At 30.0% G+C, this 18,885-nt stretch overlaps 1 protein-coding gene across 1 annotated transcript; it reads left to right on the top strand.

Moving 5' to 3' along the window:
• The first annotated feature begins 988 nt into the window (after positions 1-988).
• LOC114176039 (tRNA (guanine(10)-N2)-methyltransferase homolog) lies at positions 989-4,478 on the top strand. Its single transcript, XM_028060943.1, has 6 exons — positions 989-1,330; positions 1,427-1,638; positions 2,288-2,605; positions 2,734-2,808; positions 2,968-3,042; positions 3,790-4,478. Exons 1-6 carry the CDS (start codon positions 1,114-1,116, stop codon positions 4,342-4,344), a joined length of 1,452 nt encoding a protein of 483 aa, XP_027916744.1. The 5' UTR covers positions 989-1,113; the 3' UTR covers positions 4,345-4,478.
• The last annotated feature ends 14,407 nt before the right edge of the window (positions 4,479-18,885 follow it).

Raw genomic sequence — 18,885 nt, 5'->3', positions numbered from 1 at the left:
TCTGAGTGTTAGTGTATTGTTTACGAGTCAAAACATGATTTGGTTGACATATATTCATTTGTCTGTGAAATAGCATGTATTTGTATGATAAAATGTTTTGTACTCTAGCTTATCCTTTTGCTTGTTTGGTTGCTTTGTATGTGATTTTTCGCCTTTGCGATGATCATCAATTTATTGATGTGAGCGGATGCGAGAGGTACTCGAGGTCAACAAGAGATGGATGATTCTCCTACATAGTCTACCTCGATTGGACTTCTTTTATTTGGGCTTTTCCCTAGGGCTATGGCCCATGTACTCTTTTGGCTTTTGACGTATTATCAACTATTGCTATGTCCTTGTTCTTATTTTTGTATTTGACATCGTGGTGTGCCTAATTCCTCTTTTGTCTCTATTTGAACAACTGTATAGAGTGAGGTTTATACTTCAGGACCGCGTCATTATATTTCTGTGTGATACTTTTTTGTTTAGGGTTATAAATTAAACGAAGTGTTACGCATAACACTTAAAATAGTACGAAATTAAAAATATAGTTTAATTTTCAAACGCTATGTGGAGAAATTCTAATGAAAAACTCGAAAAAAAAAATTTCACCTGCGCAATAAAAACGGAATTCACAAACTTAAAAATGAAAATTACATATTAAACCTAACATCAAACGACATATATATGTCTGATTATAACAATCATAGGTTTTGTATTTAGGAAAGCTTAAACATACAATTTTTTTTTTTACAAAAATAAGAAAAAATATATTTATAATTTGAAAGGGATGGAAAACGTTTTTTTTTCCCTTAATATATATATATATATATATATATATATATATATATATATATATATATATATATATATATATATATATATATATATACACACTGAAATAAGTAAAAAAAGAGTGTAATTTTTGTTAACCAAGAACAGTGTAATTTGTTTATACTGTTTTGGTAAAAAAAGAATCGAAAATCTCATACCAAAAAGAAGAAAAAGGAAAAGGGCTGCGAGGGTTTAGGGCTGGGTTTAGTACTTTCGCTTTCTTTCTCTGTGCTTTGGTCTCAGTTCTTCAATTTCCTTCACTTTCAAACACTGTTTTGCTTCCAGAGAGAAAAGAAAACCATGTGGTATTTGTGCGTTTTCTACCACCGGTTGTTGGATTACAGAAAACCCGAAGTGGAATCTCTGGCACAACTTTTTGGAGCCATTGAGGACCCCCAAAACGACGACGTTCCCTTCCAACTGCAATGGAAGCTCCCTCCTCACTACCACACCGATTCCCCTTTCCATTTCGTAAATCTCCCTTCCGAACAACTTGCTCATAACATTGCCACCCGAAGTCAGTTATTACCGTTGAATGGTTTTTCGTTTTGTTTTATGGGTCTGTTTAAAGTTTCGATTTTTAATCCTTTTCTTTTGGGCGGAGATTCTGCAGGCATACTTGTGAAGGGAATGTATGAGCTTTGGGGGGAAGGGAGTAGCTACGAGGAGTTGAAAGAGTCTGTCTTGAGTTACCCTGATGAGAGGAAGTTGCCGTACTTGGATTCTGATAGCACTTTCAAGATTACTGTTGATTGCTTCGGGAAGGTCATTAGCCTGGGGGAGCAAAAGGAACTCATTCAAGGGCTCTCTTATATCCCTTTCAAGGTGCGTGGGGTGTTCTTTTAATCTCGTTGGTGTGGAATATTTTATCAGCCTATTTCTCAGCTTTGGTTGGGCTATGTAGGTTCGGAAAGTATTGAGAAATTTGAGATGCTATCTTGAATGCGGGAAACTATTGACTTTGTGCTTGCTCTTGTGGTTAATTGATTCTAGACAGCATTTTAAGTGTTTTGTTTTGTTAGGTAGATTGATTATATATAATCTCTTGAAATTCTATTTGAGCATTTGATTTTCACTGCCATTTTATTGGAATGTTGTCTGATGTGGTTGAGCAAGACGGAAACTGCATTGTAGGTTCTGTGAAGGGTTTTCGGATTTTATGTCACAGTTCCCCTTTGGTTGAGTTAATGTTTTTTAGTATCAACTACATTTTCAACAAGAAGTACCAATTTTATTTTATTTTTATGTTATAATTCATCAAGCGCTTTGAACTTTTCTAATGCATTGATTATTATTTTACCTTTTTCATCTGGGCCTCTTGTTTTCCCCCTTTGTTTTTATTTGAGCTGACCAGAGTCTATTTATATTTAGTTTCAGAGATGGTTATGATCAATGAAATTTCTCATTATTTATTGAACTTGTATTATTTTGCAAGAGTTTATACCCATCATTGCTTATTCATCTCTGTTTGCAGGGGCGTGTAAAGTTGAGAAACCCAGATCACAACTTCTGGCTTATAGAAGTAGATAACTATGGAGGTAATAATGGTCTTCCTCCAATTGTACAAAAGAGAATCTTCTTTGGTCGTGAAGTGGGTGGGGCTGATAGGAAGCTTATACCCACCTATCAGTTGAAAAGCCGTAATTATCTTGGGCCAACAGCAATGGATGCTGAAATGGCTTTTCTAATGGCCAATCAAGCTCTAGCTACTTCTGGGAAGCTTGTTTATGACCCTTTTGTTGGAACTGGAAGTATTCTTGTTGCAGCAGCTCATTTTGGAGCAATGACCATGGTTAGCCTCTTCCTTCCTCTTCTGGGGGATTTTTTTTTTGCTACTTATCCTATTTTTGCATTCTTTTTACGACTGATTACTTCCAGGCAAGTTATCGCCTTTAACAAGTACGGTTCTAAATTTTTTAGGGGGCTGACATTGACATTAGGGTAGTCCGTGATGGACGTGGTCCTAACTGTAATGTTTGGAGTAATTTTAAGCAGGTAAATGTGCAAACAAACACTGTCATTAGTTGTTACAATGGTTATTTATGAAATATAGTGTTTGTATTGTTAGAATTTAGCACCTGAATTATCTATTTTAGGCATACTCTATAATTTGTATTTCAATGTGATGGACTTATTTAGTTGCACATTTTGCAGTATGGATTACCTATGCCTGTTGGTCTTCTAAGGGCGGATAACAACCTTCCTCCATGGCGTCCAACGTTGAAAGAGGTAATTATTTGAAAACAAAAAAATCTTGACCTTATACTTTTGTTCTTAATTATTTATCTATTTTTTTTTTCAGTGAGAACATCCTACTTGCTGTATGTCTGGACTCAAGATTTCCAATATCAGCAATTTATTGGTGTTTTTGCTGTCTAACTAAAATAAAGTATAAAATATTATTTATTTGGGCTTTCTGTTATTTTTACTAAATTATGCAAGTAATAGATTGGTATTACTGATGATTTGAATAATGGTACACTTATGTTTAGCAATAGATTTAATCCTGGATTGGGTTTTCCACCAATCCCAATCATTTTTTCAAATACCTTGCTCTCTGAGCCTGCTAGATCTCTTTAGGTTTAGAATTGGATTATTGAGTCTTGTTTAAAATGACTGTTCAGCAACACCCAAGCTTTATGTCCTTATCCCATTATGGGCAATACATACAAGACCACCCTGAGATAAGAATGCAATCTACCAAGTCATTTTACTTGACCACTATCTTCTTCCGAAAGATTTGAATGAAGAGAACCTTAGTGTAAGGTGAATAGTAATATCCAGATTAGACGCAATTGGGTATTAGATAAAATTATAGAAATAAGTTGGGTGTCATGTTCCGCCACCAGTTGATTTGTACTCGATTTGGCAAGATAGCTGGGGCATTTTCTCTAATTATGTTTGAAAGTGCAAAAGAAAATGTTGGTTGCAATGTTTATTTATAAGAAAATTGTTGAAATCTTTTCTATTTGTTAGGTATTTGATGCCATAATATGTGATCCTCCTTACGGAGTACGAGCTGGGGGACGCAAATCTGGTGGTCGGAAGCTGCTAAAAGGGGCTGTGGAACCTTACACAGTTCCTGACGACAAAAGAACAGATCACATACCATCAACTGCACCTTACAGTTTAGTTGAGTGTGTGCATGATTTGCTTGATCTTGCAGCCAAGATGCTTGTAATGGGTGGAAGGCTTGTGTTTTTCTATCCTGTATTGAGAGAAGATGATTTTGCTGAAAACCATTTTCCAGAACATCCATGTTTTAAGTTGATATCTTCCTCAGAGCAGATCCTTAGTTCACGTTATAGCAGGGTATTACTGACAATGGTGAAGACAGGTCCTTACACAGAGGAAATAGCTGAGGTGGCTAGGATAAAGCATATGGAGTTTAAGGAGAACCATGTAAAGTGGTTGGAAGATGGTAATCTTCATTCTGCAGTTTTTAGTCCAGCTGATGCTCACGTAACAGAGGCTGCTGATCCCAAGCTTATTAAGGATCCAAAGCCTAAATACAGAGGAAAGTATGTTTAGTGTTAATGGCTTAGATGCTCTTCTCCCTCACCATTACAATAGACATTAGACAGCACTGTATTTCATTACATGGAACCCAATGTACCCTTTTTAGATTCAAATAGTGAGTTTTTCTGTTTTTTTTTTTAATATTATTCATAGACATATCTTTTTCCACCACTTTATTCAATTTGAATCTGAAAGTACCTACCGCAACATTTTACATTTTTATTGAGTAATTCAATGTATCCACTTTCTATACTCACCTCCACTTGAACACATACAGGTATACACTATAAGTCGACGAGTTGAATAACGTGTTAGATAAAATATGAAAACTTTTTTACAACACTTTTAGAACTTTTTTCTAATACAACGTGTTTAAAAGAAAAGAGAATCTTAGATGTAGCATGTTAAGACATATATGACGAGATGCAATTCTACTTGTCACCAAGGTTTTAAAAATAAAAAATAATAATAAGTTTTGGTAAATCTAATAAGGTAATCAATTGTGAACCAAGTTATTTGAAGTCACAAATAGATGACATAAGACTAAACGACTTACAAAGAAACATTAGAAAAGTTGAGAAGAAACAACAAACACATGAAGAATTAGGCAACTGTGTTCTCCATAGACAACTCTAATGGTACATTAGATCTATAAGAGGATCTCCTACATGTTTGAAAGAGTAGTGCCACATACCTCAAAGAAGATAACACGTCCATTCTACTCTCATGAGCAAAATATGAATATTAGCAAAGTATCAATAAAAGCCAAACATCTATTGAAAAACTTTAACAAGGACATACTTGCAGACTGGGGCAATTCTTACAAGGAACAGAGATGTCATCCCCCCAAAAAAAAAAAAATTTAATTTTATATATCTTTTTAAATTAGGTAGTAGTTTATTGAGAATTAAATTGGATTTTTTTATATCTTTTTTAAAGTATAACATATAAAATTAAATATAATAAAGAATAACAAAAATTCTATTAAGATATTTTTTATTTTCTTATTGTCTTTTGAGTTTTTTACATATTATATTCATCTCTCGCTCTTACATGTTTTTCTTTATTTCTGAAGAAAAAAAAAAGTTAGACACAAACTCATTATTTCTATTATTATTTCTGATAATTGTGGCTTGATTATCATAACTTGTTTTTAAGTTTGGCTTGTGATTGGTGTCGTACTTACACAAATAAATAGTTTAAAATGTAGTACGAGTAGTTCTTTCAAGGCTGTGTCTCCCAGTGACCATTATTTTCAATCAAAGGTTCCAATCCAACATAAGTAAGGGGGTGGGCAAATTCAAAAATGCAATAAAAAAATAATGAATGAAACAATAATTAAACAAATTGGCTCCCTGATTCGAATGCTCAATAATCAAATTCCTCAAAATATATTAAACTCACTCAAAATCCACAAAAGGCCTTTAAAAATTATTATACATGTTTATATATTTATTTAGATGTTATTACATTGTAGGATCTATGAAAAGATATGCTGCATATGTGAGAGTACCAACTAATCCAAATGTTCAATAATCAAATTCCTCAATATATATTAAATTCACTCACAATCCACAAAAGGCTTAACAATGAGGTGATCAATGCTTTCATTTGGTTTAACAAAATATAAAGATGAGTAGCATCCATATGAAAATGATCAGAATCACTATCTTCATAAGCAAAGTGTATTTCTATGTTCTTTTCCTTATATTTTAAGATGCTTTAATTTACGACAAGTACAACTCAACTGACTTTTACCACCGTAATGATAACTTATATTATCATTTTGCACCCACTTATATACTATGAAATTGCCTTATCTTTAGTCGATCTGAGACTTCCAACACATTTTTATTTAGAAACATATTCATTAAATACAACAGCCGTAACAAATTCATTTTTATTTAGAAACATAAGAATATGCGAAATTCCGGGTAAATAAATCTTTATAATGTTCTAAGTATTTCTTTATTTTCGGATACAATTTATATATATATATATATATAATATTAGGATTTTATAAAAAATAATTATATATATTTCTTTATTAGGATTTTGTTACGCATTTTAAAGTTTGAATTTCAAAAAAATTATAAAATATAAAATCAATAGATTTGGAAGAATTTTATATTTTTACAATAACTCAATGAATTTTATATACTTAAAACAAAATTATTAAAATTATTATTTCATCGGTTTTTTAACATTTTTTTAACCATTATATACACACATGTTTGTATATATGCTTTGTTTTCTCTAAAATATTTCAAAAAAGAAAAGCATCTCTATTTATAAGAACCTCTATTAATTCTCATCATCTAATATTATGCTCGATGTAAATCCAATATTAATAGAGTTAAATAGGTTTATCTCTTTTGGTATATCGTAGACTTCTATCATGTAGTCATTTACTTTCACTGTATTTCATTATATAGTAAAATCCAAAACAACAAAAGTATTTAATACAAATTAATTAAGTACCTAATCTATTGCATTAAAAGAATATAAATGTTATAACCATCATATTAATGTAACTTTCATCAAGATAAAGTACCGTTATAACTGTCGTTTGATATTAAGTTTAATAGCATTTACTGTCCTAAATCACTTACTAATTAGACGTTAATTAAAACATTTAGTAATTAATTTTTAGTATCCAAAGTCTTCAGATCGTACTTCTAATGGTACATTTTTCTCTTTTTAGTCATATCTTATTATGTTTTTGAACAATTCTTCACGTTAGTGTTCATAACTTCTATAAATATTCTGTAATTACTTTTATTTTTTTTTCTACCACTCTTATACTTAAATGTTCACATTAGATTTCATAAATAGTTTTTCGATTATTGAGAAAAATGACATGTTTTGAATTCTCACACTTGAGACTAAAATCAAATAGGTCTTGTAGTCATAAAATCTAAAAAACTTGTAGATAGAAAAATAATTAAATAAATTTGACAGTAAGAAAATATATTAATAACAAATCATTGATGGTCGCCTCCCTCCTTACATATAAAATAGATCAGTTCCATTTCAAAACTATTTAATTTTAATTTTCTTTAAACTAATATATAACTACCATATTAAAGCTATTTAATATTTTAAATTTCAAAATTAAGGACGTTTTACAGATTTCAAGTTCCATTGATTTTTCCCCTGGCATATACATTAATAAAGTAGATATAATTTTTATGATGACTAATATTCTACTAGTTCTTAGTTTTGTTATAAGATCTAATTAACTATTACTAATAGAGAATGAAATAGAGCTAGACTATTTAAATAATTTGGTGCAAAAAGATATTTTATCTTTTCTCTGCATAAGAAAGGACAATAAGTAGTAATGGTATTTAAAAAACATTTAAAGCAATAATATTATTAATGATCCTCCATTGTTTGATTTAAACAAAAACACATTGGAATGGTGATACACTTAGCATGCACAATGGCAAAGATGTTTATCCGTGCAATGACCACCTTTTTCGCAGGGCACCAAGCAAAGTTGATTACAACGTTTGTCATCCGGTGTATTTGGAATGCAACTGCTTATTTGGTTCTCAGTACAACATTTGAATTCTGTTGGTACATCTTTTTTGTTCATCAATTCAGCTAAATCCATCACACCATTCTCAAACCTCGATTCTGCTCCAACTATTTTCAAACACCAATTATTCATTATTGTAACTTCATAAGGAACATATATAATATATAACATAATGGTTAGTTTCTTCAAAAATACCTTTCTTTTTTCAATTCTCCCACATTACTATACAAACAATCTAGTTTACAATGTGAAGCAAAATTAATGAATTCGATGGAATGGAACATATATTCCACTATGAAGAGCCACAAATATTAATCACAATGAAAATTGTTTAGCTTCTATGATCATGAAATTGAGTTTACCTAATATTAGTGAGAAGACGACGAGAATGGCAGCGTAGAGTGGTAGAACTCTTCTGGCTGGTATTGCCATTTTAAAATTATATGGTTGTTGTTGGTATATGGACTAAAACTAGGATGATAGGTGATATAAATAGGTGGGTCAACCGAGTTCAAATTCTCTATTGGTTGTTTTGGTGCTGTCCTCTACTGAGCATTAAAAATACATTGTGTTGATATTTTAAATATCTTTTTAATATATTTTAAAATGTCAAAATTAGTGGTAATCAATGTATTATGAATGCACACTAGAGGAACAACACAATAAAATCCAACAGAGAATCCAAATTCGGGCAACCTCACTATTGCCTCATGCATACTTAAAGATCATTAATGACTACAATAAACCTAAAATTTTAAAATTAATGTTTATATATTTATTTAGATGTTATTACAATATAGGATCTATTACAATATATGGTGCATATGTGGGAGTACCAACTGATCCAAATGCTCAATAATCAAATTCCTCAACATATATTAAACTCACTCAAAATTCACAAAAGGCCTTTAAAAGTTATTGTAAAAGTTTATATATTTATTTAGATGTTATTACAATATAGGATCTATGAAAATATATGGTGCATATGTGGGAGTACCGGTTGATCCAAATGCTCAATAATCAAATTCCTCAACATATATTAACTCACTCAAAATCCACAAAAGGCCTTTGAAAGTTATTATACAAGTTTATGTATTTATTTAGATGTTATTACAATGTATGATCTATGAAAAGCTATGGTGCATATGTAGGAGTTCCAGCTGATCCAAATGCTCAATAATCAAATTCCTCAACATATATTAAACTCACTCACAATCCACAAAAGGCTTTTAAAAGTTACTATAAATGTTTAGAAATATTTGGTTTGGAAGATTTGGTGTTAACTTTCTTTGGCCTATTCCGACCAGGTTTTCTGATAGTTTGATATGCCTCATCATCTTCATTAGAATTAGAATATTTCTTTACATTAGGCATATTAGCCTGTTTAGAGGCTATTTTCAATTCATCAAAAAAATGAGCTTCCTTAGACGTACAAAAATTAGGAGCTACCTCAAAACTACAATGAGGTGAGTCTAAATGTTGTGAAACCTTCAAATTATTGATATTAGGAGTAATATCCCCACAAAAAGTTATATCGGCAAAAGGAATGAAAGTGCACTAGCATACCACTACCAGTAGAAACAATTAGATTATAATGTTTTTGAATATATATGTTGGGCAACGACAAAAGGTTCGTCACAAAATATTTTCCATGAAAACAATAAAATTCATTTGTTATTTTATATTGACCACAATATCATTTTGTTTTAACCACAAAGTTTTAAATTTTTTATGCATAAGGAAAAATAAAGCAGAGCAAGATAACAATTATGTCATATAATTAATGAGACAATTTAATCTTAAGAACTCAATTAAAAAACTGAAAAAAAATTAAATATTTCACTAGAAGAAAATTTTTAAATAATTACCAATTTTATGCCTAACAATATATTTAGAAGCCAATTTCGTGATTAGAAACTAATTTAGAGGTCAATTCTTTTGGTAGCCAAAACCTTAGTAGCTAATGTTAGTCACTAATTTGGAGACCAATTTATAATGGAAACAATTTCAATTACCAAGTTAAAGACTAGTTATAATATTTTAAGGTTATTTTAGTTACCAATAACTTATAGTTTATAAATTGGTTTTTATTTAGATGTTATTATACAAGTTTATGTATTTATTTAGATGTTATTACAATGTATGATCTATGTAGGAGTTCCAGCTGATCCAAATGCTCAATAATCAAATTCCTCAACATATATTAAACTCACTCACAATCCACAAAAGGCTTTTAAAAGTTACTATAAATGTTTAGAAATATTTGGTTTGGAAGATTTGGTGTTAACTTTCTTTGGCCTATTCCGACCAGGTTTTCTGATAGTTTGATATGCCTCATCATCTTCTTTAGAATTAGAATATTTCTTTACATTAGGCATATTAGCCTGTTTAGAGGCTATTTTCAATTCATCAAAAAAATGAGTTTCCTTAGACGTACAAAAATTAGGAGCTATATTAAAACTACAATGAGATGAGTCTAAATGTTGTAAACTCTTCAAACTATTGGTATTAGGAGTAATATTTCCAACAAAAAGTTATATCGGCAAAAGGAATGAAAGTGCACCAGCATACCACTACCAGTAAAAAAAACTAGATTATAATTTTTTTGAAAATATATATTTGCCAACGACAAAAGGTTCGTCATCAAAATATTTTCTATGAAAACAATAAAATTCATTTGTTATTTTTTATTGACCACAATATAATTTTGTATTAACCACACAATTTTAAATTTTTGATACACAAGAAAAAAATAAAGCAGCAAGATAACAATTATGTCATATAATTAATAAGACAATTAAATCTTAAGAACTCGATTAAAAAATTGAAAAAATTTAAATATTTCACTACGGTAAAATTTTTAAATAGTTACCAATTTTATGCCTAACAATATATTTAGAAGCCAATTTCGTAATTAGAAACTAATTTAGAGGTCAATTCTTTTGATAGTCAAAACCTTTATAATGAAATATTAGTCACCAATTTAGAGACCAATTTATACTGAAAACAATTTCAATTACCAATTTAAAGACTAGTTATAATATTTTAAGGTTATTTTAGTTACCAATAACTTATAGTTTATAAATTAGTTTTTAAATTGGTCAACTAATTAATTTTTGTCACTAAAATTGATCATTACTCAACAACTTCTTTGAATTGTTTCCGTTATCAAAAATTATTATTACAAATTAAATTAAATTTATGACATAATTAAAACTTAATTAAATGTTATTTAAGATATAACTATTTTCGAGGAGGAATGTTGTTAAATGTTAATAATTGACTATTCAACATTCCTTTGAAATTTTAAAAGGTTATTTCTATTATAGATTAAAGCTTATAATAGAGAGAAGAAGATACAAGGAAGAATACAGAATGAGAGAACGGAGAACAACTTTTGTGTGTGTTATTATTGAAGATAAAAGTTCTATTTATAGATACAACATTGGAACCCATAAAGGACACAAATAAAATATTTAATACAAAATATTTACAAAAATAGTAATAAATCATATGAGTATCAATCATATCAATCATATCAGTAACACTATCAAATCAATGGACAACCATTAAGTCATAACACTCCCCTACGATGTCCATTGATAAAATAATGTGCCTCGCTAAAACATTACTAGGAAAAACCCTTTGGGATAAAAACCTAGTGAAGGAAAAAGAATACATAATTCAAAATAATATTGTTCTTTACATCTTCTTTTCTCCCCTCATGTAAACTTATAACATTAAGATGACATAGTCCAATTTTGTGAATCAATTGCTCAAAAGTTTTCCTTAGTAAAGACTTTGTAAATAAATTTTCTTAATTTTCACATGAGTGAACCTTTTGGATCTCTATATCACCATTTCTTTGAAGATCATGAGTGAAAAAGAATTTTGGAAGAATATGTTTTATCCGGTCTCCTTTAATATATTCTTCTTCCAATTGAGCAATGCATGCACTATTGTCTTCATATATGGTTGTTGATTTCATTTTCCCGTGGATAAACCACCACAAGATTGTCGCACATGTTGAATTATAGACCTTAACCAAATGCATTCACAACTTGCCTCATGTATTGCTAAAATTTTTGCATGATTTGATGATGTTGTTGTTATTGTTTGTTTCACAAACCGACATGAAATCGTTATACCATCACATGTGAACAAATATCCTGTTTATGATCAATCATTATGAGGATATGATAAATAACCTAGATTTGCATAACCAATTAGATCTGATTTTGAATCATTTGTGTAAAATAAGGCCATATTCATAGTGCCCTTAAGGTAACGAAGTATTTGTTTTACTCTATTCCAATGTCTTCTTGTAGGTGAAAAACTATATCTTGATAAAAAATTTACAACAAATACTATATCAGGTCGAGTATAATTAGCAAGATACATTACTGCTCCTGTAGCACTAAGATATGGGACTTCAGGACCAAAATGTTCTTCATCTTTTTCTTGAGGTCTAAAAGGGTCTTTATCAACATCTAACGACCTCACCACCATTGTATAAGCTTCTTGGTGTACAAAAATACCTTTGTTGAAATACTCAATTTTTAATCCTAAACAAAACTTTTTTCTTCCAAGATCCTTCATCTCAAATTACAATCGATTGCCTTTGTGAGCTCATTAGGAGTTCCAAGTATGTTTATGTAATCTACATAAATAACAATTATGGCAAATTCATTCTCAGATCTTTTCATATAAATACAAGGACAAATAGGGTTATTTTATACTCTTCCTTTAACAAGTACTCACTAAGACGATCATACCACATACGTCTTGATTGTTTCAATCCATAAAGGAACTTATTCAATTTTATCGAATAATCCTCTTTAGAATTTGCTTTGTTGGCCAAATTAAATCGTTCAGGGAGTTTTATATAAATATTATTCTTCTGAGTGCTACATAAATAGGCTATTACAGCATCCATGAGGTATAAGTTAAACCTTCTTGTGCAACAAGACTAATTAAATATCTAAATATTGTTGCATCCAATATTGGAGAATATGTCTCTTGAAAATCAATGCCAGGTCTTTATGAAAAATCTTGAGCAACTAATTGTGGTTTGTATCGAATAATTTCACCATTCTCATTTCGCTTTTGTACAAAAACCCATATGTACCCAATAGGTTTTACACCCTCGGGTGTGCGAATTACAGGTCCGAAAACCTTTCGTTTAGCAAATGAATCTAGTTCTGCTTGGATTGCATCTTTCCATTTTGGCCAATCATTTCTTTGTCGACAATCTTCAATTATCATTGGTTCTTGATCCTCATTGTCACTTATAACATTCATTGCTACATTATATGCAAAAGCATCGTCAATTTTGACTTTATTTCGGTTCCATATTATATGATTCATGGCATAATTTATTGCGATCTCATCATTTTGAGATTCTTCAGGAACCAAATCATTAATTATGTCAAAAGAATCTTTTGGGACTTTTACCCCCTCGATTAGGCAATCTTGCCTTTTTTTCCCTTTTCTCATTCGAGGATTTTTATCTTTGGAATCGACAGGCCTACCACGCTTCAGGCGTGTTTGAGATTCATTTGCTATATTAGATTGTCCAACATGAATATAAATTCTGATTGGAGCATTAACAGCGAGTATATGTGACTTAGTTACCTTTTTCTGTCAGTAAAACCATTTGGTAATTGGTTGGTCAATTTTTGTAAATGAATTATCCGTTGAACTTCTAGTTCACATTCTTCTATACGAGAATCAAGATGAGATAATGATAATTCAATCCAACCAATATCTTTTTCCAGTTTCTTTCTTTCTCCCCCTAACGTTGGAAAATCTGATTCATCAAAATGACTATCAACAAATCGAACTGTAAATAAGTCACTTGTTGATGGTTCAAGATATTTTATTATCGACGGAGAACATATCCAACATATATTCCCAAAAGTCTTTGAGAACCAATCATAGTGCTTTTTGGTCGGGAAATTGCTACATACAAAACACACCCAAAAATTCTTAAATGAGAAATATTAGGTTGCTGACCAAAAACCAACTGTAGAGGAGAGTATTTGTGATAACTAGTTGGTCTGATACGAATCAATACTGCAACATACATAATTGTATATCCCCAAGTAGTCATTGGAAGCTTAACTTTCATAAGTAATGGTCTTACATTCAATCTTAAACGTTTTATCAGTTATTCTGCAAGTCTATTTTGAGTATGAACATGTGCTACTGGATGTTCAACTTCAACTCCAATTGACATACAATACTCAACAAAAGCATGAGATGTAAATTCACCAGCATTATCAAGACAAATTTTCTTAATTGGATAATTTGGGAAGTGGACTCTTAACTTGATCAATTGTGCTAATAACTTAGCAAATGCCTGATTTCGAGTTGATAGTAAAGAAATATGTGACCATCTAGTGGATGTATCAATTAATACAATGAAATATCTAAATGACCCACATGATGTTACCCTGTATTCCTTCTAAAAATGAGATTGACTCATTTCTAATTTTTTCTAGTGATGGTCTTATTATCAACTTTCCCTGCGAACATGAAGTACATGAGAAATCATTGGACTGAAGAAGTTTTTGACTTTTAAGTGGATGTCCACATGAGTTTTCAACTATTTTTCACATCATGATATATCCAGGATGACCCAACCGATCATGCCAAACAAGAAATTCATTTCCATTTGTAAGCTTCTGCCTTACAATGACATGCGTCTCAATCGCATTAATATATGTGTAGTACAAACCTTAAAAGAAGGCTCATAATTCCTCCAATACACATTTTTTATTTGACTCAATTCGAGTGATATAAAGATATTCGATATCTCCCTCATTATTTGTCTCAATATGATATCCATTTAGACGAATATCTTTGAAACTTTATAAGTTTCTATTGGACTTAGGAGAATAAAATGCATTTTTAATATGCAATCTTGTACCTCTTGGTAGAAGTATGGTAGCTCTTCCAGAACCTTCAATTATATTTGTAGTACTAGAAATAGTACTAACATTGACTTCTCAAATTACCAAACAAGAGAAAAATTTATTACTCTTGAGAATTGTATGAGTTGTTGCACTATCAATAAGACATGGATCCTCATCATTGATGCTAACGCCAACATTCATTCTTCATATAAACATAAATATCAATATTAGATATTACTCTGTAAGAGTAGAAGAAAAATAAAACATCTAGAGGATTTTATTGATCAAGAAAAACTTATATATAAGCAACATGAAACATGAAACAGATATAAAGCATTGCCTTAAAATTAAGAACATAATATGAGAAAATCCTTTTTTTACACTCTCATCACCAATGAGACGATCAATGCTTTCATTTGGTTTAACAAAATATCAAGATGAGTAGCATCCACATGGAAATAATCAGAATCACCATCTTTATAAACAAAATGTGTTTCTATGTTCTTTTCCTTATATTTTAAGATGCTTTAATGTACGACAAGTACAAATCAAATGATTTTTACCACCTAATGATAACTTATATTATCATTTTGCACCCACTTATATACTATGAAATTTCCTTATCTTTAGTCGACCTGAGACTTCCAACACACCTCCCTCATGCCGAGGTATATACATCTCGTGCGTGAGACTAGACATTAATGGTGGTCCGATAATGGGTGGAACTATATGCCCAACAAACACAAATCTCGCTAGGATAGGCTTTAAACAATGGCTCTAATACTATGTTAAAAAAATGGATTTTAAGCCTAACTCAACCTCATGAAATTGGTTTGTAAGGTGAGATTTTCACCACATTTTTCTTTTCCCCTTTTTTCATATTATTATTCCACTTCTGGTGATAAAATGTGTATTTTTGAATTTTCCTATATAACCATGTCCACAATCATGATTCTTAGCATAACCACAACCAAGGCTACGACTTTGACCATGAAAATATAAATCATAAATATTGATTCATTCTCTTCTCGGAATGGAGTAGAACCAGTTGAGCAGATCTCATGATTTTGCATCAAAAGCTTCATTGCTTTTTTTCAGCCATACAAATGTATGAAATAAATTCAGAATATTTGTGAAATCTCTTTTCACAATATTGTTCTCGTAGGAGCAAATTAATTGCTCAGATGTTTTATTTCTTTCTATAATGGTATCATCAATACCCATTGCATCTAAATGTATTTCAACGTTTAATATCTATGATAAATAATTATTCTCCGAATTATCAAGGGCTTCAAATTGAAGGTTTGCAAGGTTTGACATGTTTACAACTAGTACATAAAATATTAATAATAATCAAATTTTATGTATGAAATTACTGAAATCAAATAATAATAATAATAATAAGGGAGAGATGAAAAAACAATCTAATACTTATCATCACACAAATAAAAATATAAGATAAAGTTGAATGAGGAAAAGATTAGAAAAAACCTCAGCTTAGTTATGTAGAGCATTATCCTTACAAACAGTGGCAAAACTTGAACAAAAATTTTAGGGGGGCCAAATTATATTTGTTATATCAAATTATTTTTTTAATTATTTTTTTTAATTTTTTTACATCATTTTCTCTATTCAAAACAAGCACTCATGATAATAGAATCCAAAACATTACGACAATAATATATATGACAGAGTAACATAAAGTTTATCATCAACAATAATATATTAAAAAAAATGTACCTTTACTCAGAGTGTTCCTCTACGTTCTTTCAATGATTTCAAATATTCAATAATTGAATCAGAACTGAAGATAGTTGCAATATCTCTTTTCACGAGAATCAGCTACATGTAACAATGAAAACATCTGAGCTAGGTTATCCACTTGATTTTTTACTAAAAAGATAGCACGGTAAGCAATATACAACATCTTTTAATGGCGAATACTCTAACCATGAAGGAAATAAGCTAAACCATGTATACTGAAATCTTCTTGGATGATCATCTTTATCAGACAACGAATAATTTTCTAGATACATTTGATATGGACCCCATTTTAGATAAGCCCTCTGTACCTCATCAATTTGATTTGGTGGATATTGCCAAATTTGAATATGCTTCTCCGTATCATGTTCTAAAACAAATTCTGGAAGATCATGAGTGAAAAAGAATTTTGGAAGAATATGTTTTATTCGGTCTCCTTTAATATATTCTTCTTTCAATTGAGCAATGCATGCACTATTGTCTTCATATATGGTTGTTGATTTTATTTTCCCGAGGACAAACCACCACAAGATTGTCGCACATGTTGAATTATAGACCTTAACCAAATGCATTCACAACTTGCCTCATGTATTGCTAAAATTTTCCCATGATTTGATGATGTTGCTGTTATTGTTTAGTTCACAGACCGACATGAAATCGTTGTGCCGCCACATGTGAACAAATATCCTGTTTATGATCAACCATTATGAGGATATGATAAATAACCTAGATTTGCATAACCAATTAGATCTGATTTTGAATCATTTGTGTAAAATAAGGCCATATTCATAGTGCCCTTAAGGTAACAAAGTATTTGTTCTAAAACATTTTCAAATTCATTATATGTAACTTTAGGAACCTTAGAAAGTTGTTTTTCATTTTCTTCAATTCTTGGATTCTCATGAAGTTTCTCCATTTTAGATGATGTAGATGCATTTTTTCATCTTCATCACAAGCCTTCCTCTTGAAAAAAAGAATTAAATTCTTTTACTCTTTACCATGATTTTTCTAATATAAATTTGTCACCTCTCATCTATTTACAAAACGAAAAATTATGAATATCCCAAATTAAATCTTAAAAACAAGACTCAATATTTTAAGAAAACTAATAACTTCTAAATGATTAGTTTTCTTTACCTTAGAGTAGATTCATAATCTTACACTTCCCTTACACAACTTCAAAGCCTAAAATAGAGCTCTATCTACACAAAGAAGAGTTTGATAAACAATTAGAGCATAATTTTATGATCTCTAATCGATAGAGATATGCCTAAAGTGTGGCAAAGCTACATATAAGAGGAAAACATATTGCTTCGAAAAAAAAAGGTAAAAAATGAACTTACTCAAAAGAATAAATTGTTCGGTCCAAAATGTTCCTGAACTCCACAATTTTACCGTAGTGCAATTTGATTTTGAAAATAATAAGAAATTGATGGTGAAAATTGAGATAGAAATAAGAGGAGCGAAAGAGATGGAGATACGAAAGAGAGAGAAACCAAATAAAAAATATAAAAAATTATAATAGAGAGGAAAAACGTAATTTTTAAATTTAAGAAAATCTTTTTTCAAACTAAATTAATATAAATAAAGTAATAATATATAAATATTTTTTTAAAATATGTAAAAATTAAAATTAAAAAAATTTGTTGGGGAGCCATGGCTCACCTTTGTCATATATATGTTCCACCTCTGGTTAGAGAGAAAAAAAAAACATACCTTAAAGCTTAGTTGAATAATCCTCATCCTCATAACATTTTATAAATTAAAGCTAATAATATAGAGAAGATAAAAGGAATATTAGAGAATGAGAGAACGTAGAGCAACTTTTGTAGGTGTTATTATTCATAGGAAAAGTAAATTAATTAATACAAAATATTCACATGAATTATATGAGTATCAATCGCATGAATCATATAAGTATAAATGATATGAATCATATGAGTAGCTTTATCAAATCAATGAACAACTATTCATTCATAACAATTTTATATTTTTTTTTAATAAATATTACTCGCTACTAATTTTATAGTTTTAATTTAATTTCATTATTACCCACGTCCTTAATTACAACAGCCAATCAATTCATTTTTATTTAGAAACATAAGAATATGCGAAATTTCGTGTAAATAAATTTTTATAATGTTCTAAGTGTTTCTTTTTTTCGGATACAATTTATATATATATATATATATATATATATATATATATATATATATATATATATATATATATAATATTAGGATTTTATAAAAAATAATTAGATAAGAATGATATCATTTTGTTACGCGTTCTAAAGTTTGTATTTCAAAAATTTTATAAAATATAAAATCA

Source organism: Vigna unguiculata, chromosome 3, assembly GCF_004118075.2.
Source record: "Vigna unguiculata cultivar IT97K-499-35 chromosome 3, ASM411807v1, whole genome shotgun sequence".
Classification (NCBI taxonomy): Eukaryota; Viridiplantae; Streptophyta; class Magnoliopsida; order Fabales; family Fabaceae; genus Vigna; species Vigna unguiculata.
The sequence above is the reverse complement of the archived record's forward strand: the minus strand, read 5'-3'. Positions and strand labels throughout refer to the sequence as shown.

What these genes read in the sequence shown, in the direction of transcription:
- LOC114176039 (XM_028060943.1), top strand. Translation starts at nt 1,114, where the DNA reads ATGTGGTATTTGTGCGTTTTCTACCACCGGTTGTTGGATTACAGAAAA. An exon ending in ATTTTGGAGCAATGACCATG is followed by an intron (nt 2,606 to 2,733) that starts GTTAGCCTCTTC and finishes TAAATTTTTTAG; the next exon opens with GGGGCTGACATTGACATTAG. An exon ending in TTTGGAGTAATTTTAAGCAG is followed by an intron (nt 2,809 to 2,967) that starts GTAAATGTGCAA and finishes CACATTTTGCAG; the next exon opens with TATGGATTACCTATGCCTGT.